The 24,690-nt window shown below is 45.4% G+C and overlaps 2 protein-coding genes across 3 annotated transcripts in view; one reads left to right on the top strand and one right to left on the bottom strand.

Moving 5' to 3' along the window:
• The window catches only part of Tnn (tenascin N), a 62,681-nt gene extending 60,144 nt beyond the window's left edge, over positions 1-2,537 (top strand). The window contains exon 21 of the mRNA XM_026787630.1: positions 2,343-2,537. Coding sequence (XP_026643431.1) covers positions 2,343-2,483 — 141 coding nt within the window. The 3' untranslated portion in view covers positions 2,484-2,537. The remainder of the gene's footprint in view (positions 1-2,342) is intronic.
• A 9,251-nt stretch (positions 2,538-11,788) lies between these two features.
• The window catches only part of Kiaa0040 (KIAA0040 ortholog), a 35,297-nt gene continuing 22,395 nt past the window's right edge, over positions 11,789-24,690 (bottom strand). For both annotated transcript variants that reach the window (XM_013352500.2, XM_026787580.1), the window contains one exon: positions 11,789-15,207. In XM_013352500.2, coding sequence (XP_013207954.1) covers positions 14,782-15,084 — 303 coding nt within the window. In that variant the 5' untranslated portion in view covers positions 15,085-15,207 and the 3' untranslated portion in view covers positions 11,789-14,781. The remainder of the gene's footprint in view (positions 15,208-24,690) is intronic.

Below are 24,690 nucleotides of genomic sequence, written 5' to 3'. Positions count from 1 at the left end.
TGCACTACCACACCCTACAGGTTTGCATTGCACTACCACACCCTATAGGGTCTGCACTGCACCACCACACACGTTCTCAGCTGCAGGTGGGTGACTGGCTGTCACCCATTTATGAAAACCCTTGATGTGAATCATGTGCCATCTCACTTCATTTGTAAGTTTCTTTTGTAATCTTTATGAGACAGGGTGAGTCTCATCTAGCCCAGGCTGACCTTACACTTGCCCTGTAGCTGAGGCGAATCATAAACCCATGATCTTCCTGCCTCTACCTTGTAAATTACGGGATTATAGGCATTTGTCACCACATATGGCTAAATTTTTGTTGTTGTTCATTTGTTTACACAGACTCTTGCTATCTAGCCTAGGCTGGCTCTGGACTCTGAATTCTCCTACTTAGCCTCCTGAGAGCTGGGATCACAGGCATTTGCCACCACACCTAGCTCTCAGTGTGCCTTACTAATTCACAAACAGACCCTGCTATAGATCGGGTTGCTTCAACAAGGTTAGGTGGTTTAGAAACAGGACATGTGCCTAGTGGTGGTAGTGGTGGTGGTGGCAGTGGTGGTCCATGCCTCTAATCTGAGCTCTCAGGAGGCAAAGGCCCGTGGATCTCTATGAATTTGAGGCCAACCTAGTCTACAAAGCGAGTTCCAGGTCAGCCAGAGCTGTTACACAGAGAAACTCTGTCTCCAAAAAACAAAAAAAAACGAACAAAAAAAAGGGGGGGGGGAGAAAGAAAGAAAAGAAAACAGACATGCATATATATCTCATAGTTCTAGAGGCTGCCTAGTCCACGATCAGTGCCCACATATTCATTCTTGATGGAGCCTTGCTTCTTGGCTGGAAGTAGACACCTTCAGCTGTATCTTCATACAATACAGAGAGGCTTTCTGGCCTCTTCCTCTTCTGTTGTGGGCGCATCTAAAAATGACCTCCCAGAGAACTGCCTCTGAATATTACCAAACCGGGGCAATAAAACTTCAACGTGCAGACTTTGGGGAGGGCACAGACATTCTGTTCAAAAGCGGACACTTCATTGTCTTTCCCGTTGTCTCCAGTAGAGCTGTCCCTTTCAGTCCCATGATCACTGGGTGAGCAGATTCTCCTCTAGGTCAGACCCATCCTTGGCTCCACTTTAACCCAAGTTACCAAGAGTCTGCTGCAAACACCCTGTCCACTTCCCTGTGTCATGACTGTATTCAGGACTGAGTGTATGTGAGCACTCCTCCCTTGCGGACTTTCCTGTCAGTACTTTCTGGGACCTCCATGATCCTTGCTTATCAGTGTGGCTCTTTGCCAGCTATAGGACATCTGTCGACCCCTCTTGGCTTCTTGAAAATTGTACTTTCTTATACTCACCATCGATCTCCTGTCCTTCTTAAGCCTGTCCCGGGTCTCTAATTTCCAACCAGGTCCTGATCCTGGCCTTTATGAAGCCACCTCTCCCCAGAACTCAGATATACTAATATTACCATAAATATTAGTGCCTCTCAAATCCAGGTACATTTTTATTACTTTGGTCCTTACTAGGTAGCCAGTATTCCCAATCCTTATATAATTTTCTTTTTCAAAGGGAAGAAGAAATTTGCCCTCAGGGCAATGGGGAGAGTTGGCCCGTGAATCATGGTGGCAGCATGTGGGCTGACCAGGGGAAGCCTATGATCAGAAATCAAATATTTGAAAGGAGCAGCCAGCATGCCCTAAACCATTCCTGCATTTGCTAATAAAAGACATTCATCTGGTTAATGTGCTTTTCTTGGTCTGCAAGGCATTTAGCTTCTTGTTTATTATTTACCTCACAAATTAAAATACATAAAATTGGTCACTTGGGCTCTTTATTGGCCAGGTTGCAAGGTTATTAAGTGAATTAAATATTATTGGGCCCACCAGTCAAAAGACATAAAATGAAATTTTGTTTTCAGCAGGCTATTTGTTACCCCAGCACTAATATCTGAACAGTCTAAATTGAAAATGATTTTACACAATTGGCTAATTAATGTTTATTTTTGCCTTTTAGCTTTTGGAAAAGACAGAGTAAAGCAATAACTGGTTTACTGATCTCTGCCTAGATTGACCTTCTTATCATCCTTGTACTCTGGCCTCTCCCACATTCGTTTTCCCGCCATGGAGACTTGTCTGCCCAGTTTGTCAAATTCCAGGAGAGGGTGCATGATCTGGCCCTCCTTCTTGGCTCCTAACCCATTCCTACTGGAACTTCTTCTTCCTTTTCCTCCTCTTTCAGAGAGGGAATGACTTCTCTCTAGGATCCCCTCTATCATAAACCACCTTACTTTTTGCCCAAATACTTTTTCTTCACGTAGATTTGTTTGTTTGTTTTGTAGGGCGTGAACTGGGAGCCGTGGAAAGGTCATGAGTTCTCCATTCCTTACGTGGAGCTGAAAATCCGCCCCTTTGGTTACAGCAAAGACCGTTTCTCCGGCAGAAGGAAGCGGTCCATAGGGGGAAGAGCGAGAATGTTCTGAAGGCTGATCTGAGCCTGTCTTCACAGGAGACCAGACAAGCTTAGGGTGGGCAGGTGGCCGTGACTGGGAAGCTGAAGTCTGAGGGATGTTCATAGCCTCTAACTTCTTAGATTGCTGGATACCTACAGGGCTAACGATATCATCACACTTCAAGTTTTAGAGGTTCCTACCATGTCACCTGCATGTTTGCCAGTCTCTACGGAGGGCCCAGAAAGTCAGCAATGTAATTAGACAGTTTGGACGAATGGGACACAGTATTGGAGCCGTATGGTTTTAAAGTCCATCCTTAATGACAGCTGTATTGGATTAGGGTGAAGAAATGAACCATCCAGTAGATCACCAACTGGAAATCTTTAGAAACTGGAGATCTATGTATATATCTGATGTAGTTCTTTCTAGAAGAAAAATGGGAAGTGGGGTTCTGATCCCTCAGAGGTCCGAACTGAGGCAACCTGCTACTTGTTGTCTCTGGCTTCCCCCAAGGGAAAGTACAAATCTTCCTCCTTTTAAATTTTGTGTGTGATGAAGAAGGGCAGAGAGAGCACCGTGGGCCCCTGATGCCTTGGTATTTAGCTAAGTTCTGACTGATCTCTAGCCTACTGGAGACCAAAGCTCCCCTTTCATTGCTATTTTTAACCGCCCCTTTCCAGATATTTGCATAATCTCTTTCCTAGATCTGCATATGTTGTAAATAAATTTGCAGTCATTTCAACTTTAAATAATCTGTCTCTCTAAATAACTGGTATCCCCCCCCAAGTCTTCCCTAAATGGCTTGGGCCCATCAGCCCTCAGCCTCCCTCCTTCCCTGCTCCCCATTCTGGAAGCTCCCTCAACTCATCCTTTTTGTGTGTCTGGTATCGTTTCGGAAGGTTTTCTGTAGCCAAGTCAGTGACCATTGAAGTAACTTAAATTCCCATTCAAAAAAAAAAATAAACAAACCGTTAGATTTTTCAAAATTGCCTTGTGTTGTTTTCTTCACTTAAGTGCACTTGAATTCTAAATTTAACGTAAGTATAAGTGAAGGGACAATTTGAGAATTATACAGGAATGCAGTTGGCTGTAGTCTTACCTGTGTGATAAGACAGCATGCGCTTTGGAATGCAGCCGAAGTATGAGCGGGGAGGACGGCAAATGTTCTAGAAGCTGCGCTTCCCCTTCTGGTCCAGGCTATACATTGTTGCTTAGCTTTCCCAGGTTTAAACTCTGGGTCAATGCCAAACCACACACCGGAAATCACTTCTGTCAAGCTTTCAGATTTTCAGTCTCTGTACCCCCTAGTAAGGCCACAGCAACAGCTAGATCTGTCTGCTAATGAGAGGGCTAAATGACGCTCACTAGGGGTTGGGGCTGATCATTAAAAAGGTGTGTGCGCATTGGTCATTGATTCAAGACTGTAGTAAGGGGTGGCCTGCTAGAGAAACAGATGAACAAGCCATGCTCTGCCCCTAAACAAAGCAAATCCACACGTAGTCTAGCCAAAGGTTGCCAATAAACAAATGGTGCTTCTACTCCAGCGGTGGCGAGTGACAGTAAATGACCAATTTCCCGTGTTTGAGCCTGACAACAAAACCCAAGTCAGTTTTTATGACTTTAAGTGATCACCTGAGGGGAGTCATGGAGGTGGATAGTGATGGAGGTGGGGACTTTGAAGACTTTCTGGAGGGGAGATATTTTCAGTCTTGGTACACTTTTGTTGGGGCTTAAGCCTGAGGTAACTTCCTCTTCTGTCTTGGGTCCCTCTGTAGAGCCTCAGCCGCTCCATCCAGGTCCTCTCCTCAGATTCTTCTGCAGCATACTGTGTTTGTTTGCACAAACAGGCCTCATCTCTGCAGATCAGAGTCCTTGGGCTCATCCTGGTGGGTGCAAGCCTTTTGCTGCTTTGGCAAAGTGGATTCAGTTCCCAGCACTGGCCCAGAGCCAGAGATGGCAAACAACAACTTCTAACAGGCTTCTTACATGTGCTTGTTAAGACATTGTCTTAGTCAGCGTTCTATTGCTGGGAAAGAGACTCCATGACCACAGCAACTGTTATCAAAGAAAGCATTTAACTGGGACTGGCTTACAGTTTCAGAGGCTTAGTGTGTTGTGTTATCGTCACAGCAGGAAGCATGGTGGCACACAGTCAGACATGGTACTGGAGGGGTAGCTGAGAGTTCTACATCCAGATTCCCAGGCAGCAGGAAGAGAGAAAGAGGTACTGGGCCTGATTTGGGGTTTTGAAATATCAAAGCCCAAAGCCCAATGACACACTTCTACCAACAAAGGTACACCTACTTAAACAAGATCACACCTTCTAATCTCTGTCAAGTAGAGCTGCTCTCTGATGACCAAACATTCAAATATATGATCCTATGGGGCCATTGTTATTCAAACCACCACAGAAGTAGATTGGTAGACTCCCTCCTGAGATGTTATGACCCATTGAAACTACTGCTAGGGCTGGGGACTTCTCTAAGTAGTTCTGCTAGGAAAGCCACCCATAGCCTTTGTTCTGGAGGAGGCTTTGGTGGTACCAGATGATACTATGTACATCCCAGGTTCATTGACCAGCAGGTTGCTCCACTGCTGGCCACTGTAGTGGCGTGTGGGAGATTGGAGCTGATTTAACATCTCTTACATATATAACAAAGTCCTATGTTACTATGGAGAAATCTTTAGCTGACTGTGATTGTTTGAAAGAAAGGGCATGGCATTATTAGGAGGTGCGGCCTTGTTGGAGTAGGCGTGGTCTTGTAGGAGGAAGTGTGTCACTGAGGGGTGGGCTTTGAGGTCTCTTTTGATCATGATACACTCAGTGAGTCTCACAGTAGTTTCCTGCTGCCTGTGTACCAGGACGCAGAACTCTCAGCTTCGCCAGCACCATGGCTGCCTGACTGCTACCGTGTCCCGTCAAGACGATAACAGACTAAATCTGTAAAACTGTAAGCCAGCCCCAGTGAAATGTTTCCTTTATAAGAGTTGCTGTGGTCACGGTGTCTCTTCACAGCAATAGAAACCCCAACTAAGACAATGACCTTCAAAGATTCCACTGTGAGCAGGGAAGGGATTCCTTTTCAAGGAGTGTTTAGTGCTGCCCTTTGCTTTAACGTGGCCAGCCCAGCAGTTCATTCCAGGAACTGAATACGGGCCTAGGAAAAGGGTAGATCTGCTTGTCAGGGAGGGTGGTCTAGGAAGTCATCCCATGCTTCAGGATGACCCAAAGTGAACGGAGGTTTGAGGAGTGGGGATACCCTAGAAGCCAGGAGCAGAGCATAGGCCAGGACGTCTGTCCCACAAACTTTGATAAGTTTCCCGAGGTTGTCCATTCTGCGCATGCGCAAGGTAGATCTGCGCAGGCAAACTGATCAACTCTCAGAAACGTGTGGGAAGACAGCTCGGAAACTAATCCGGATGGTGGAGGCTTAAGGAGAAAGTGAGTCACTAGGGGTGTGGTTGGCACTGTGGTGTGTGTGTGTGTGTGTGTGTGTGTGTGTGTGTGTGTGTGTGTGTGTGTAATTCCACCAAAATTATCAGAGCATCAGGCCTAGAAAGGCAGACACCTGGGAGAGTAAGGCTATGCCTGAGACAGGCAACATGGCTTCTCAGTGGGTGAGAAGACCAGGGAACCCGTGGAGAGGACAAGCAGGGATTCTTTGCTGCAACGCTGTACTGTCTGTCTGTTCACATTGCCCGTCAGCGCCGGTGTGAGCTTTGATGTGTGTCCTTTTGCTCACTCCAGAGTCCCTTCTGAAAGTCTTGGGTGAGTTCTGTGCATCTGAGCTTTTCAGAGTTCCCTAGGGGACTCTAACAAGGACCCAGGTGGGAGAGCCACTGTCCCCATGAAAAGCCTTTGGACGGAAGGGAGTGACCAGTGCTTTTGAAACCTTGAAGTGATGTGGCAGGCTTGTAGTTAGGGAACATTAGTTTGGTGACAGGATGGAGAAGGCAACATAGTGGGGTTTTTTTGGAAACTATTTAAAATTGTGTGTGTGTGTGTGTGTGTGTGTGTGTGTATGTGTGTGTGAGAGAGAGAACATGACTGGGCGTGCATGTGTGGAGGCCAGAAGTTTACCCTGCATTTCCCTTGCTCTCTTTCTCCTTCATTTACTGAGACAGGCCCTCTTTCTGAACCCAGGACTCACAGGTTTCAGTCCGTTTGTTCTGCCTCCTCTGTGTGAAGATTGACGTCAGGTGGGCTGCCACACGGAGGAGCATTTACCTCCGGGCCTCACACCTGAGCACTAGTTGCTTTCGCCAACACGGGGCTATTTCCCTACTCTTGGTGCTGTTTTTAACCAGCACATAAGGATGGGGAAAGTGTGACATTTCAGTGTGCTTATACGATGTGACAGGATCAGATCAGGGTGACTGACATATGCATCGCCTCAGACGTTTATCCTATCTCAGTGTTGCAAACATGCAAAATCTTCTCTATTAGTTATTTTGAAATATACATTTAATCCTCTCCAGCCAGTTACTCCACTGTGATACACAACACCGGAATTTATTCCTCCTGTCTGAGAGCACCCTGTACCCCTTAACCACCTGCAAGGGCTGGGGGCGGGGTACATAGGGAAAGGATGGAGGTTCCCAGACCAGCTGCAGCTGCTGTAATAGCTCAGGCAAGAGGTAATGATTCCCTTGTCCTGTGTCAGGGAGAGATCTGTGGAGTCAGCAGGATTTAAGGCGGATCGCTTTCAAAGACTAGCTGGTAAACCTCAGAGCTTGGAACTAGTTGCATGTCATGGCTGTTTCCTCTGGAAATGCGCGGCACTTTTGTTTGTCATGTGAGTTCAAGCACTCTGTTTTATATTTTAGAATTATCAGGGATTCAAAGATTACAAAGGCTAGAAAATACTGCAGGGGAGGGAGAAAAATGAGAGGGGAGGGAGAGGGAGGAAGGGAGAGAGAGTCAGAGAGAGAGAGAGAAGAAACACATACACAGAGTCAGAGATTTTCAAAGAATTGTGATCAAGGAAAGAAAAAAGAAAGCGGTTGTGGGTTGTGCAAAGCAATGACATGCAGACAAGAAAACATGCAAAGAAAAGATGGTGAAAAGCTGCTGGTGGAACTTAGTTACTAAAAAATGTCCCCAGCTCTACTTAAAAAAAAAAAAAAAAAATTACAGGTCATTCGCTAAGCCTTTCACCAGGGTCCTGGAGAGGATCAACAGTTCATGTCAATGGGAGCCGATCAGTACGGTTGGAGCCTGCAGCCAGGGCCAAGAGGCCTGCTATACCCAGTCTTGCCAGGAGATGGCAGTGTTGCATTACCAGGTGCCTCTCGGTTCAAGCGAACCTTTACTCCACGAAGGGAAAGTTCTAGAGGGGTGCCCCACTTTTCTTGAGTATCAACCTCTGGAGAGTTGGTCAGTGGGGTCCAGTCAGCATTCAGCCTGAACTTAGTGGTTGCTTAAGCAGTGTTTTTCCTGGTTTAACACAACAGGTGAGCAGGTGTTCCCTGGAAGGGAATTTTTGACTCTGCGTCCCCACAACCCGTCTACCATCATGTACTGGGCTGGGCAGTGGATAGACAGTTCCAGGGGTATTTCCAAACTCTTCCCAAAGTACCTCTGTGAGTGGATTGTTTCTGTGGATGCCTTGGGTTCCAGTTCCCAGTTCCCATAATCCCCTGCTTATTATAGAAATAGATGGACTTCTATATAAATAAGGGCAAAGATAGAATAGTTCTAAAGTTGTATTGTAAATTTTAGTTATTTTACATTTGTTTTGTCAGCTTTTTAATTTGTAAAAAGATTTGTTTTAGACTTAATTGTAGGCCCATATTTCTACATGGTATGGCCACCAGAATCCCAGGCCACGGCTTGCATCTGCCGCACAGGAGATGATCACCTAGCCTGTTGTGATCCCTGACAAAGGGTCAGGATATTTTTCTGCTCCTTCTTTGCAATTTGGAGGATGCCTGAAAAGATGTTAATCCGGCCTATGTGACAGAGCTGGCATACAGAGCAGGAAGATAGGGAGACGTGATAAAGGGCATAGAAAGGTGTGGCCAGCCAGGCGGTGGTGGCGCATGCCTTTAATCCCAGCACTCGGGGGCAGGGGCAGGAGAATCTTTGTGAGTTCAAGGCCAACCTGGTCTACAAGAGCTAGCTCCAGGACAGGCACCAAAAGCTACAGAGAAACCCTGTCTCGAAAATCAAAAAAAAAAAAAAAAAAAGGTGTGGTCAAAGGTGTGGACATGACCACAGCCATTTACCTGGTTACCTAGGAAACAGAAGGCTAATGAATTTCCCCCTTAGTTCTGTTTGGAGAATAAATGCAGAGGAATTCTCAGGATGTGAACTCAGGATTTCGTGAGGGACCACTGAGAATCTCCCTCCCGATAAAGCCATGTGAGTTGTGTCTTTAATCCCTCACCTCCCCTCTAGTCCGGAGAAATAATTTAGGGCCCGGGCTGGCATGGGACCCCGACACTTAATTATTTTATTTTGCATGCACAAGTGTTTAGTCTTCATATATGTATATGCACCAGTACATGTCTGGTGCCTATGGAGGCCAGAAGAGAACATTGGATGTCCTGGAACTGGACTGACAGATGGCTGTGAGCAGCCATGTGTAGCTGGGAACCAAATCTGGGTCCTCTGCAAGAACAGCAAGTGTGCTTGACCATTGAGCCATCTCTCCAGTCCAGCATTGTAAGTTTAAAGAAAACTAAAGGAATGTGGTTCTGTGTTTTGGCTAGGAAAGAGCATTTGGTTTAGTTAGGAGAGGCCAAGGAGGCGGAGCTTGTTGTGGAACACATGAAAGGGACGTTTGGAGGCTTACAGACTTATGACCAGACCCATGAAGTTCCTGCAAGAAAACTCTAGTCTCCATTTCATGTCTTGGTATGCTGGCTTCTTTTCTTGGGGTCTTATTTTCTTTATTTGTGAAACAGGAACCGAATGTGACCATGAATGCCCCCTATATGCTAGCAGGCCCTCTGGAATGGTAGGTGGAGTGTTCGGAGCTTAAGACTTTATATTCTCATTGCACACTTTTGACTCTTCCTTTTCCTCAACAGGAGCATAGAACTAGCCAGTTCCAAGGCTGCTTTTCTATGATTGGTCAACGGGATGATGAACAGAAGAAAGAGAAAGGTGAGTGAAATCCAAGGGGATAATTTGATTCTCTCCTCCGGAAGTTTTGCCTTTGATTTCTAGAATACCAACCGTGCTTTTCCTTCTAGCCACGTTAACAACACTTGAGCGCTCTCCATAAACCAGGCCCTGTGCTAAATGTTTTATGTGAATTCTTTCTGTTTAACTTTTGAAGTACGTCTTAATGGGGAGGTTACATCACACAGTGAGCGCTTGTGTGGCCATCAGGACCTGGACCATCCTAGTCTCGAGTCCTAGCCCACAATGTCCAGGGACTCCCATCCATTCTGCCAGCGTGGGCCTCCCTTCTCAGTTAACCTCAGCATAAGTCTTTGTTAGCCTGACTTCATGCCAGCCTTGGTGTGTGTGTCCCTCTGAGATGCAATGAGCATACTGTTGTTGTCGGGATTTAGCTCCGTATGCTGTGAATACCATCGGTTAATAAAGAAACTATCTTGGGCCTGCACAGAGAATAGAGGTAGGCGGGGAAAGGCTGGGAGGAAGAAGGCAGAGTAAGAGAGAAGCCATGTAGCCACTGCTATGTGGCGTTACACAGATTAATAGAAATGGGTTAAATTAATATGTAAGAGTTAGCCAATAAGAAGCTGGAGCGAAGGGACCAAGCAGTGATTTAATTAATAGAGTTTCTGTGTGATTATTTTGGGGCTAAGTGGCTGGGAACCAACAAGTGGCCCCCTCCTTCCACACACTGTACTGCTGAGGTCTGTTCCTTTAGGCGGGTTGTGACCCCTCAGGACAGAGTCTCATAACTGGGACTCAGTGGACTCTGCACATAGTAAAAGTTAAAATATTTTCATGTGTATGCACTGCCATTACTAAATAAAGTGTGACACTTGTCCCCATGGGAATCTGAAAACATCTCAATAAGTTGAACCTATGACAGATATAGTAAATTGTTCAAGGGATTTATTTGTTCAGTCTTGTTTGCCTGTGACTTTGAATTCAATAACAATCTTAAGACCAAAGGGCAAACAGCCAGTAGAGTTCTCCAGTGAGTTATGAATACCAATGGATGATCACATTGTGTAACTCCATTTCTCACCCAGAGTATGGGCGGGCCTGGGCAGGTGGAGCTGAGGGGCCTTCGGGGGAGCGGTGAGCTGGGAGGAGCCTGGGCGGAGCCGGGAGGAGCCTGGGAGGAGCCTGCGCCGAGCCTGCGCCTGGGAGGTATGCAGCCACTCCTCGGCACTGGAAAGTTTTGCAAGGTCCTGGAGGAATGAATAGCAGGCTGACTCAAGACTCCACTCCCTGGTTGCCGTGGATGTGTGGTGATAGGAAAGGAGCTCAAGAATCAACTGAAACTGTGAAACAGCCCGCCTTGGGCAAGACAGCAAAACACGCCACTGTGCTAGCTTCCGTCTTAAGCCCCTTTAAAACATCACAGCTGTTCACAAACATTTGCCTACTCTTTCCACGAGATACTAGCCTCACGCCATGTAGGGTGGTGTTCCTAGCCATGGGGTGGCTATTGAACACTTGAAATAGGGCTGGCATAATTGAGCTCTGGACTTTGACTTGATTTATTTTAGTGATTTATTTTATCATGTGGCTAAGAGGGCAGACTGAGCCATGTTGGTAGGGACCATTTCCACCATCTTGCTTGGTTGGCCAGCACTCTAGGTGGCTTCTAATCTAATGACAAGCTAAGCATGGTTGAGAGAGGAATAAGGAGCATCTAACTCACTTCATCTCCTGATCATCAGCGCAAAGTCATGGTTGACTTAGAAAAAGGGCGTATGTGCTTATATAAATACATGCATATGGACACACGTGTCTGTGTCCCTCACAGCTACTGCAGGGCTCCTTGCTCCTGTGTTTCACAGCCACAGAGTAACCCAGAGGTCCTTATTGTCGTTGTCGTTGTTGTTGTTTTAAAAAAGATCTGTACTATTTCTTCCTTTTCCTGTAAGAAGACACTGTAGAAATGTTTTCTAAGTGTTTCCAGGTAGTATCACATGCTGTTCTGTACCCATCATTGCCCAGTTCAGTCTCCATGGTTGTCTGCTTTACAAAGAGGGGAGAGGAGCCACATTCCTGGTCCTTGGCCCTGAGATTCTGGGAGGGCAGTGACCAATCAGGGAGAATCCCTCCATTGTGGTTTCTGAGTGAGAATATCTCAGTGACAGGACAACAAGCAGCTTACTCCAACGTGCAAGGAGGATTTCAGTTTTAAAATATTTATTTAAATAAACTTTGTGATTTTAATTTTACAGGAAAGACACTGGAAAATACTGTACAACTTTGATCATTTATATATTCTTCTTTTTAAAAAGTGACTGCTCTTTCTCTACATTTTCCTGTTCCTTTTTTCCTCCTCCCAAGAAATCAAAAGAATCCACTTAGATAAACACCCCTCTGACCACATCTGAGTGTAGACCAGAAGACCAGCACAGGGGACCCCTGTCCCCAAGCCCATGCCAGTTTTAGAAGGCTTCTTCTTTATGAATCCTCTTCAGAAAAAAGTTTTAAGAGATTTATTTTATGTGTACACATGTTTTGCCTGCAGGTGTACATGTGCACCATGTGTGTGCCTGGCACCTGGGTCTTCGACAAGAGCAACAGGTGCTCTTGACTGCTGAGCCATCAGCCCACTGAAGCCTCTTATGTTCTCCACTGATTCACCCTCCCCAGATGGGTCCCAGACACAGGTCCTGAGCCGCCCCCCCCTTTGACTATTTGTGGCAGCTCTGGGATGGACTGCAAGGGGGAAGAGGTGGAGAGTCATGAGGAATGAACTGGTGTGCATAGGGAGAAGCTGTAAGAGAAGGATGGAAGAGCGAAGCAGCGAGACAGGACACCAGGCTCTGCTCTGGGCCTCTGCTCCCCAGCACAATGGGAGGGGCTTATCACCATCCTAGGTGTTCTACAAAGGCTGTCAGAGAGGTTGTGAGGGGAAGGGGTCAGGAAGTGGTGATCCAATCAGGGTTGGGACTCCTGGATTCTAGGATATGGAAGCAACTGAGAATTGACTTTCTGGGTGCTGCGTGACAGGAACTGGTTCAAGTCCATTTGATCAGAAAGCAGTAGGTACACTGTGCCTGGAGACAGAGGCCTTGTTATGGTGTCAGTGACAACTGACTGCTGTCTTAATTCAAACTGTCAGCCAGTTGTCACGGAAACCATGGTGATTGTGTGGTCCTTGATGCTGGTGATCCGTTCTTGCAGACCATCTTTGCTGTCTGGCTCCACCTCTACCCAAGTCTTCTGCCTTAGGGAGACTGAGAGTTAGAGGTGGGAAGGGCACCTAATGGGTAGTAATTGACAGAGAGGGGCATGTGGTATGCGGAGAAGCCTGGCCATTGTGTGACATGTGGCAGACAGCCAGGTGAACTATAACAAGGTCCCCACGTGACAGAGGGGCAGAGAATCAGGAAGTGCTGCTCTGGTCAAAGAGGCCTGTGACATTGGGGTTTTGGAGGAGAGAGTGAGTAAGACTACCCTATCTGGTAGAAGACCCGGATGTGAGAGCCACCACTAGCTAGCCACCCTCTAATGACCTGAAGTAGCATCATGAGTACCAGGTAACCCACGTGAGCAAGCAGAGTACAGCTTTCCATTCCCAGCCTCATCACATTCAGGGGCTTTTCTTGCTATTGAAATTTGAATATGCCGTTAATTAGACAGTTATTTGCCACTCTTCTATAATGGTCTCCATGGGGGAAAATATTTAAAGAGCTCCCCAGTACATGTGCAAATGAGGTGTTAAGAGTCCAACCCATTTCCAAATTCGGGATTTCTCTGCCTTCATAACGTGGCTACAGTATAATCAAAACACCGAACAGTTTGTTCTCTTAGCTGTAGCCTGGGGGAGGAAAGGCTCTCCGCCACTCAGAACAGAGCTTGTAGGCATGTCCTCAGGTACCACAGGGCACATATGTCAACACAACCCTGCTCTCAATATGTACTCTCATTTTTGTAGCAGTTAGTGGGGTATCTTAAAAGAGCAGGTCACTTGGGGGGAACCGTGAGGTATTGCAAGTATAACATCATTGTATAACCATCCAGTTACGAGTACCTACTGTATACAAGATATTTGCCTGAGCATCAACATAAATAGCAACGAATGACTTTACAGTTTAATCTTCCATTTAAACTATGGCTTCTGTATCCCACCTCCAACACACCATGCTCTGCTACAAGTACAGGGGATTGCTTCCGAGGTGTGCGCTGCTTTTGAAACTGGACTTGGGATGACCTTCCATCTTTCCCTTCTGGAAACCTTCATCCACACAGAACATAGCTAGCTCATATGGGGCATCTCCTTACCCGTACTATCTGTGTATACATTGCATGGGCACATAACTGCAGCCTGTTGAAGAAAATAAATGGGTTTCCATGGCTTTCTAGTAGTCACTGCCAAGAGCTGCTCATCACTGCTTAGGAAAGGGCACCTTGCTGAGTAGTTATGGGGTGATGTCCCCGAGCGGTCTTGGGGGACCACATTAAACACCTGCCAGTGCTAATGAGAACCTTGTCATGAGCTGCAAGCAAAGAGCTTTGAATGGATTTGGAACCATACTTTAAACATTTAGGCACAGGTGAAAGGTCAGAAGCATCTAGGAACCACTGTCTATGTCTGTATCAATACACACTGGGGTGGGGGACTGTACCAGGTTCCTGGAATGTTCAAATGTATCTCCAGTAAAATACTATGTCGGTAGAGGAATAGGAAAGCACCCATCTCCAACCTGAATGGCATATAGACAGCACATAGCCTTGCATGGTTATTAATTGTTCAAACGTGCCTAAATCTGGACATGTCTTCCCATAGGACATTTCTGCAAGTATGTATATTTGAGCAAAGTACATATTAAATGGCCACATGATAAATAGAATATACTATTCCACGTACCTGCTGTCCAAATATACATACATACAATGGCTGTGTGTATATACTCAGACTCCATCTAAAGTGCATGTATACATGCTTTCTGTGCTTTTGTGATAGAGTATACCAGAGACAGTGTAATACATGCTTGGGACTACAACACAGGTCACTGTTATTGGACGCATAGCTGCCAAGACAGTGGAAGAATTGTCCATATGCTCCCATCCATTGGGATGCTGGGTCTGACATTTGCTCCTTGGTTGAAGTAATCTGTAGGAGTGAGTGCATCACTGTTAAGGCTCCTCCTGAGTCTCAGTGGTTAGAAGGAGGCTGGGCTTGAAGGGGAGGACACTCTGCTTCCTTGCTCACTAGATAGGCAATGATGGCCTCTTCTCCATCTGGAGAAGTTTGGGCTGAGCAGAGATCCAGAGGTCTTCATCCTTCTTTTTCTTCTTCTTCTTTTTCTTCTTCTTCTTGTTTGGGTCTGGCTGTTGGCCGCTCTTGGGTGGCCGGCTGCAGCAGCAATGGCAGCAGATGAAGAGGAGTGTAAGAACCACAACCAGGGGCAGCCCCAGGAGGACAGCTAGGCAGACGGTGTTGAAGATGCCCCTTTCGTGTCTGGTCCGGATGGTTTCCCAGATAGAGTTGAAGAAGGAACTATTTCTCTCCATGGTGCTGGGCTAGTGTGGGGCCAGAGGATCCCAATTACCTAGCAAGCCCTGGGCTCCACAGTGCTGGCCACTTGTAACTGATTCCTCTTTTGGCTTCGGGCTTGAGCATGCCACCAGGAGCACCTGGAGAGAGTAAAGCAGACAATTCAAGAGAGAGGCAGAGGGGATGGTCCTTCATTTTTAGTGTCAGTGGTTTTATGCTTAGAAAGGAGAAGAAATCAATGATTTGTGGAGCTTTTTGAAATATTGAGGCTCAATAAACAAAGTCCGTGTAATGTAATGAGTCAATAACGATTAACCCATTCTCATAATATACACACATGATATTTGGCTTAGTACAAAAATTTAATATTGTATCAGACCTGGAACACACTAGGTGCTCAGCAGTTTTTGGACAGATTAATCAGTGTGCACCATGTGTTTTCTGGTTAATTCTCCCCCTATCTCCTCTAAAGTGACAAATCTCAATCTTTTCTCAACCGTAGTTCACCTGGCAGGTAATGAGCGTGTGTTTCCCATATGATAACTTCATGTATGATTTATCGTTTGTGATGCTTCCCAGAGCTTATACACAAGAAGACATTTCCTCTTCCCAGCTAAGAGTCTTCAGTCCTCATCTCGCCACATCCCTGCCACTGGGTGCTTGCCCTTTTCCCCACTCCCTACTTCCCCCCTCCTTACACCCCACTCCTGTGTCTGGTCCTCTCTGCTCTCTACCTTCTCTGTCTTCATCATCCCACTTGCTACTTCCAAACAAACCTTCCCAGTCTCTTCCCTACCTGGTCCTTTTTTCCTTGGGGGAGAGAAGCCTAAAAGCCCCTGGGAACTGATGCTTAGGAACTGGCATGGGGCCCCTATTCCAAGCTCAGGAGACAGGGGTCATCCTCCTATTTTTGTATAAGTAGATTCTCTTTCTTTGTGCTGCCTCCTCTCCACACATACCTTAGGGAGCAGGTCTCAGGTGTAAAGTCTCATCAGGTCCCATGGATTCTGGAATTCACAGGTTCTCGTATTCAGAGATAACTTTGAGAACAGACATGATTCAGAGAAATGGAGGAAACCCCTTGCTGTGTAGCACATTACCCTGGACTCAAATAACAAGAATAACTGGTTCCCAGGCTGGAGCCTTCTGTCCAGTTCTTTCATTTGATGATGACAGATGCGAGGTCTAGACTGGTGGAGCTGGATGTCAGAGGCTACATGGCGCTGTAGGGGACACCCAGAGTTTTGGATAATAAACCCAGCATCCTCTCAAGGTTGATAAGCAGAGGATGATAATGACGTGAATTATATTGCATTTCTCTTGGTACTTTGCTGACCAACAGGGTCTCCACAGGTCAACCATATAGGCTTGAACTTACTGTCACCCAGCTATGGACTCCTGAGCGGTTGGGGAGTCTTTGAAATGAGCAATAGGGCGTGCTGTGACTATAGACGGGTGAGCCAGGAGGCCTGTGTATCCCGGGCTCCAAATTCTAGATTCGTTCAGGTTTGGTTCTGTTTCCTGGAAGCTAAAGGTGTGCTCTACACACAGTGGTAGATTACAAGGTACCCTAGAGGCTGCCCTAGAGGAGGTATAATTTCTTGGATAACATGATCTATAATTGTCCTATATACTCAGTGGCTTCACTGACCTGTTCTGCTGAAATTTGGCCTCAATCCAAGTGGTATTATTTGTACAGATTGGCATCTATTAGTGTACCCCATAGCCCATGGTAACCAAAGTAATGCCACGAAAGTACAGCAATGATTTTAGCCCATTTTTAAAACCACTTATCATGTGCCAGGCATTGTTCTAGGCATGCTCCGTCTATTAATTCACTCCCACCGACTCATTATTACCATGTGCAGCGAGTGCTATCATTCTCCATCCTTCAGCTAGAGATGGAGGTATGGGTCACAAGACACACGAGTGGCAGAGCTGGACTTACTCATTCTGGGAAGTGTGGCTCCAGATCTCCAGTGAGTGAACTGTTCACAGGCCTTGCTCCAGGCCTCCTAGTCATTTGTATGGAATTAACCCATTTTTGGCAAGCAGCCCAGGATTTGCAGAACCTTACAATCCTTGGCTGTTCCTCAGACTGACTTAAGCATTTATCACACTCTACTGTAGAGCAGTCTGCAAAGAGATTGATTTCCCAGTGTGAGACACTTCCCAAATGTATAAAGAAACCCAGAAGAAAACCCAATTCTGTCCTAAGTGCGGGTTTACAGAAAGTGTAAGTCAAAACTAAAATCAACATGCAACACAGTAAGAAGGACTCTGGAAAGCCTTGTCCTCTCACTGGGGCATTGCCTAGGTCCCTGGGAGGGCTGGGGGCACTCATGATGTGGATCTGCCTAGACTCCATTTCGATTCAAGACTCCAGGCTCCCTGGAGAGAAAACTAACCATTGGTACAAGCCATAATTCCACAGCACCTCCCAGACACACCACGCACACACACACACACACACACACACACACACACACACACACACACACACACACACCATAACTCCCAGACACACACACACAGACACACACACACACACACATGCCATAACTCCATTACCCCTAGTCACACACACACATAGACACACACACATCATAACTCCACAGCTCCCCTCCCCCAGCCACATACACATATACCACAACTCCTCAGGCACCCCCTGAGTCACACACACATAAGCCATAACTTTACAGGCTCCTCCCCCTGCTGAGCCACCCCGAAGGACTTCTCTTCTGAATTTCCCTTGTCTTTCTTCCATAGCCCTTTGCATTGCCTCAGTCTTGTGTACCCAGCATGTTTTGCATGTTTTGGTTCATCTAGAGCAGTGGTTCTTGAACTTTCTAATGCTGCAACCTTTTAACACAGTTCCTCATGTTGTGGCGACCCCCTGCAACCATAAAAGTGTTTTGTTGCTACTTCATAACTGTAATTTTAATCACGGTTATAAATGGTAATGTAAATATCTGACATGCAGGATATCTGATATGAGACTCCCAAGGGGTCTCAACCCATGAGTTGAGAACCATTGACTTAGAGCAAGTTTTCTGTTCTGTTGTGGGAGGATCTGGGTGATCTCTTCTCAGCTGATCCCAAACATAGCCGTCCTGGGACCAAGGGCTCCTTGCACAGTATCTGTGATTCACGTCTGTGACACCAAGACCACAATTACTTATAGACTGTTGTACACCGGGTGGTGCCGGGCGCTGCAAGGAGGAGAAGGGCGTCCGTGAGAGGAAGGACACTGAGCCATGAAAAATGTTAGGACAGTTTCCAGCCACTTAGAAATTATCTTAAAGATAACAGGATTTTGATCGAGAACTGGGCAAAAAGGATATTTAAGCTCAGGCAGCGCAATGTCTAGAACATGAATGGAAGAGCGGGGTGCTTTCCAATAGCCCGAAGCCCGGAGTGGGAGAGACGGAGACAGGAGAGCAGTGAGAAGGGCAAATGGCGGTTATGGTGGAGAATGGGCCTTATGTGGGAGTGCTGCAGCAGTCACCGAGATCCGAGCTGACATTTAGGAAAAGATCACAGATCTGAGAGGCTCTGTAAAATATTGAAAGAGAGCCCTTTATCCATTTAACAAACATTTATTGGACATTTGATTTGTGCCAGAGTCTGTGCTGGGCATAGTAGATTCAGCAATGAATGACAAAGTTATAGTTTCTGACACCAGCTTTTAGAGCCCAGGGCAGTTATTATTATTGAAGGATTGTGTCATCAAAGACAAATATAATAAGCAAATTCTCACCTAGATTGCTTAGTTGGCTGAAATAGAAGCATGCATTTGAATTATGTATTTATCTCAACGTCCCAGGCTCTTCTACCTTCCTTCCTTTGTCTTAAACACGTCCATCCAGTGGCACCTAAATTAGCCTTTGAATAAATAGATTTCTTTTCAACTAAAGCTAAGTCAATAATTCACTTCTGCATTCTTAAAGGTACTTGTTCGAGTCAGTTCTCCACACAGTCAGAGAAAGTACTCATTAGCATTTAGGAGCCCAGTCTGGGGAAAATTCGATTAAAAGGTATTCTTTATATTTTTTAATCTAAGAATTCTTGTCTACGCTCCCTAGGTTCCTTGCTGAGCTCTGCTAATCTATAGCATTTCATTAGTATTTATGAGCTTTGTGTTATTAGTGTTTTCGGGGAAACAATCAAACATCTCCTCAGTGGTATGAATGAAAAGTTAGGGCTTCCATGGGACAGTATGCAAAGGAAGTCACACATTGGGCTGAATGTACTTGGAAGAGCCTATCCTTTTGTTGCTTTCAAGTATCACTGCCATAGAAACGTCATTCATCTATTCTTGTAAAGTGAACAATAGGTGCCAGTCAATCTACACGTTTGTGCTTGTGGGGCTGGGTTTGAAAGAGAGAGAGAATGGGGGAAAGTTACCTTCAGTTCCCTAGAAACAAAATATTCTCAATCTCTCCAATCCTCTGTAGTATCTAGCTAGGGAAAGAGATCTTTATTCATGGTTGTTTCTCCCCCAGCTTCTTTCTGCAGTATGAGGTGATGTTGGGAAACACAGTACTAGAGCCAGAGGATCTGGATTTGAGCCTCAGATTAACCTGCGTGACCACAGCAAGTTATTGAACCTCAACTACAAAATGAAGCTAATAAGCATCTGTACAATGCTGTGAGGTCAAAACAGTCAAGCCTATTTTATGCATTTTGTAAACTGTAAACTATGCAAACATGATCCATAAAACAGCAGGTTCTCTCCAATAACAACAGGTTAATTCCAGCTCCGAGCTTTCGCTTCCCATCCTGAACCTCCTAGCTCCACCCTCATTGTTAAAGAAGCACTACCTCAAAAGCTGGTCCTCAGGGAGGAGGACCTCTGGATCCTGCGTTTGAATTATGATGTCTTCAGCAATAGGGACTTACCTTCCACCTCTGGAAGGTAACCCAGGGTAACAATAATAGGTTGTATGTTTTGTAAATCTCTTGGACAATCTTGGCCAACAGCTCAAAAGAGGGCTTCTAATACCTGGTACTGGGGTTTTGTTGGGTGGTCTTTGGTTCTTGGAGGGAGCATTGTCAACCCAGACGGGAAATTTTCATTTAAACTATATGCACATATTTATGTACAGATATGTGTGTATTGTAGGCTTTTTGTTTTAGTTTTTTGGTAAATTGTTACTAGTATGTTTCCTTATGACTTTTTCAGACGTTGTTATTGTTACGTTACCCTCCTTCTATATTTATCTCTGTCCTGATTCCTAATTGGTGCCCCTCCATTGTTCTCATCTTTACCATCAGATTATTTGTACCTAGCTAGTCCCTTCTTTATTGTTCTCACACTCCCACCCCAGACATGGTCCCTTTTTAGTTTCCTGGTTTCTGCAGTTACTCTAGGCTATGTACTCACATCTGAAGATTTGGAGGTAGGAGCCTCAGATGAGAGAGAACATGTGACATTTGTCTTTCTGTGATTGGGTTACCCCACTCAGTATGATCTTTTCTAGTTCCAGCCATACATGTATGTAAAGCTCATGATTTAACTTTTCTGAACAGCAAGTAGTTTTCCATATGCACAACAATATCAAAGGAAGCTTCCAAAGGAGGGAGGCAACCCAACTAGCAACCTTACCCAGCTATGACACTATGAACCACGCAATGGTCAGCACAACACAATAAACATTTGGGTGCAGTAGTAGCACACATACCTTGGCGGTAACCAACAGTTTCCTATATTGGACTTAAGACATTCAACAAGAAGGAAACCATGCCTGGTACTGGAAACTTAGCTAACTACCTGGGGCTATTGAAGTCATGTATTTTGGAGGAGAACCCCACCTGCTTCTTTACTAAACCAGCATAAATCCTAACAGAAAAGTTATGGACCTAATAACCTCCTGTGGGCCAGTAAACAAACACTGGACAGGAAAGTTGACTTGATTGATAACACCTATGGGCTATCAGGATCTGGAAGGGAGTCCAAAGAACAGTGTATCCTCCTAAACAAAGAAATTTCCCTTTCTCTAGAAAACATTCCCTCCTGACAATGTGACCATCCCAGCCTCCTTTGGTAATTGTCACTTTGAAACTGCAGGGGGACTGATTTGAAGATGGAATCTTCCATTTCCCAAAGTCCCCTTTTCTAGAATCCCAACCCTCTGCACCACGTACCCTAAGTCTCTACTCCCAAGGATAGACTGGTATCCTTCATCCTTCTGGCTGAAGAACAACCTCCTCCTGGAAAAGATTTATTCTGTCTTCTTTCCATATCCTCTAAATCAGTCTGGTTCAACACTTACTACATTAGAATTATTCATCCTTATAGCCACAGATAGTAGTCCTCACCCTTCATAAAAACAAACAAACAAAATCCTGCTCTTTGCAACAGGTGGGGAGACCATGACTGAAAACCACTTCCAATCAAAATGCAGAGTGTTCCAACAAACATATCTACAATACAACTCCCGCAATTAAGGCTCAGGGACCATTGTGGAAGAGGGGACAGAAAGAGTGTAAGAGCTTGTTGTGAGATTGTGTCTTTATGAATGTTAGAAGCGACACACATAAAATCTTACCAACATGACCACCTAAAAATGAGCTGAAGGGCAGCTAAAGTAGATGGAGAAAGCCTGTGGGGCTCAACCCTACAAAAAGAGCTACAGACAGCTAAGGAATTCCAAGAGCGGGAACAATAGTCTTCTCCAGGGAAGGGCATGCTGATTGGTTATCCAGAACCAAATGATTAGCCCTGAAGACATGCATACAGATAGCAGACAGCAGCAGTTCTCAACCTATGGGTCGTGAACCTTTGGGGTCAAACAACCCTTTCACAGGAGTTGCTTAAGACCATTGGAAAACACAAATAGTTACATTATGATTTGTAACAATAGCAAAATTACAGTTATGGAGCAGCCAAAAAAAATAATTTTATGGTTGAGGGTCACCACACCATGAGGAACTGTATTAAAGGGTCGCAGCATTAGGAAGGTGGAGAAACACTGTTTTTTTTTTTAAAAAAAGTATTTTTATCTGGCCTCCAGGCCAGAAGAGGACATCAGATCCCATAATAGATGGTTGTGAACTACCATGTGGTTGCTGGAAATTGAACTCAGGACTTCTGGAAGAACAGCCAGTGCTCTTAACCGCTGAGCCATCTCCCCAGCTCCGGGAGCACCACTGCTGTACAGACTGAGCAAACTGTGTTTACATATTACGTATCTATGTATTATGTAACAATTAATAAAAAAAATGAGGTCATGGATTTGAAAGGGAGCAAGGAGAGGTATATGGGAGAGTTTGGAGGGAAGAAAGGGAAGGGGGAAATGTTTAATCATAATTTCAGGAGCAACAAAAAATTTACAAAAAGAAGCCCCTAATCCCACCGAATAAAAGAGGCCTCACAAGGGGTTTCAATGCTGCAGGTCTGTCACTTTAATTATAGACTCAGGCATCCAGAGACCAGGAAGAGGAAGGTCACCTTAGGGGAAACTGCTGGTGTTTAGAGGTCTGTTAAGTTCATAGACTCACTTCAGGATAGTGACCACATTTGCAGGCCCAGTGCATAGGCTCACTTCAGGATAGTGACTGCATTTGCAGGCCAGTGCATAGGCTCACTTCAGGATAGTGACTGCATTTGCAGTCCAGTGCATAGGCTCAATTCAGGATAGTGACTGCATTTGCAGGCCAGTGCATAGGCTCACTTCAGGAGAGTGACCACATTTGCAGGCCAGTGCATAGGCTTACTTCAGGAGAATGACTGCATTTGCAGGCCCGAGCCTTGCGGCCAGGCTTTGGGACCTGTGGAAGGGAGTACACGGGTGTGGTTCATTCCTCAGAGGGTGAATTGAATCTCTGAGAGCCAAAGGTGGCTGCAGGGCTACGCCCAGGGCTGGGCTCAGGCTGTGCTGTGCCGTGAGAGCAAGTGGGACTAAAAAGAATGTAGACTCTGTAAAAAAGATGCCCCCAGGCATGAGAAATCAGACTGGAGAGGCTGAGGTGGGGAGGCCATTCCAGTTGTTTGGAGAGAATGGCATCAGGACAGAGGATGATCGTATTGGAGAGGGTGGGATAAAGGCCTGGATCAGATGTTCTCCAGATGTGAGGAGGAGAACATACAAAACATGAGGACGTGTTCCTTGGCTCTACTTTTCTTCTTCTAGTTCTGGTCTCCTATGAGAAGTCTGAATGGGCAGAAGTGTGCGTGTGTGTGTGAAAATATAAATACATTTTTTATCCGTGTGTGTGTGTAAATATACAAATACACATTTTCTTTTATCCACAAAGAAGGAAGAAGAATCCCATCGAGAAGTTCCTGGCTCCCACCATCTCTGATCCCTTATCCCACCTTAGCCACCCAATCCTCACCCCGACTCTCAAACCACACATCTTAAAAAATCCCTGTGGTGGGGCTGGGGAGATGGCTCAGTGGTTAAGAGCACTGCCTGCGCTTCCGAAGGTTCTGAGTTCAATTCCCATCAACCACATGGTGGCTCACAACCATCTGTAATGAGATCTGATGCCATTTTCTGGCCAGCAGGCATACATGCAGACAGAATACTGAGAATACTGTATATAAAATAAATAAATAAATCTTAATAAAAATAAATTTAAAAAATCCCCCATGGTTATGACATCACACAGTTCACAAAGCAAGCATCTCTGGCTGTGAGGAAACAGAGTAGAGCCTGAGTGAGTGATATCAACTCTGCTGACCTGGGTTGTATTTTAGTGACAGTGCTAACCCTCTCACCTGGGATAAATAGGTACTCTCTAATTCATGGAAGAACCGTGTTGAACAAAACCTGCTGGGTTGTGGCAAATAATCTACATGCTGAACATCATATCTGTTCCTGAAACCCAGTGCTTGACATTATAAAAATAAACATTTTCTTCAATGTAATGTACTGCTTCACATAACTAGTTCTAAAATAAAAGTTGGAGGCTTGTTCCTGCCCTAAAGCATGCATATCCGATATATGACTAGAAATTGATTGTTGAAAGAAAATAGATAGTGTTTCCCTCTAGAATCAATGTTGCAATTATGGTTAAAATTTTGAACAAAAATACAAATAGATCATCAATATTGAAATGATTACGGTACCTAGAGTTCTTAAAAATGATCAAAGGTTACTTTATTAGAATGTGCTTCCTGGATTAGAAGAGCCTTGAGATGGGCCACCGGGTGAGACTCCTTTAGTTCATTAGTGAGAAGTCTGGAGTCCATTGCTGGAGGTTAGCCACGAACAATTTGTGCAGTCAGAACCAGAACCTGTATCTCCCTCTTCTCAGTTCACTTTGCCAGGCTTTCTCCAAAGAAGTCCTTAAAAACGGACACCTACGAGGTGTTTTGTAAAAGCCCACCTCTGTGTTGCTTTTCTGGATGTGGATCATAAGACTTTGCGGTCCCTTTATATTTCTAGGGGCCATGGGAATGGTGCTGGTCAAGGTCCTCTCCTTGTTCTGCATACTCGTATGGCCAGGGAAGGACAGCATGGGCCCGGGGACAGTGGGGATGAAGATGTCTCTGAATGAGTATGGGGCAGAACTTAACTGTTGTGGGAAGCCACTGACTTTGGCCCCCACCAACAGTGAGCCCATTCTAACCAACACAGTTCATATTGACTATTACTTACAAGACACGTATGATT

Source organism: Microtus ochrogaster (genome assembly GCF_000317375.1).
Source record: "Microtus ochrogaster isolate Prairie Vole_2 chromosome 6 unlocalized genomic scaffold, MicOch1.0 chr6_random_2, whole genome shotgun sequence".
NCBI lineage: Eukaryota > Metazoa > Chordata > Mammalia > Rodentia > Cricetidae > Microtus > Microtus ochrogaster.
This window is presented reverse-complemented; position numbering and strand designations above follow the sequence as displayed.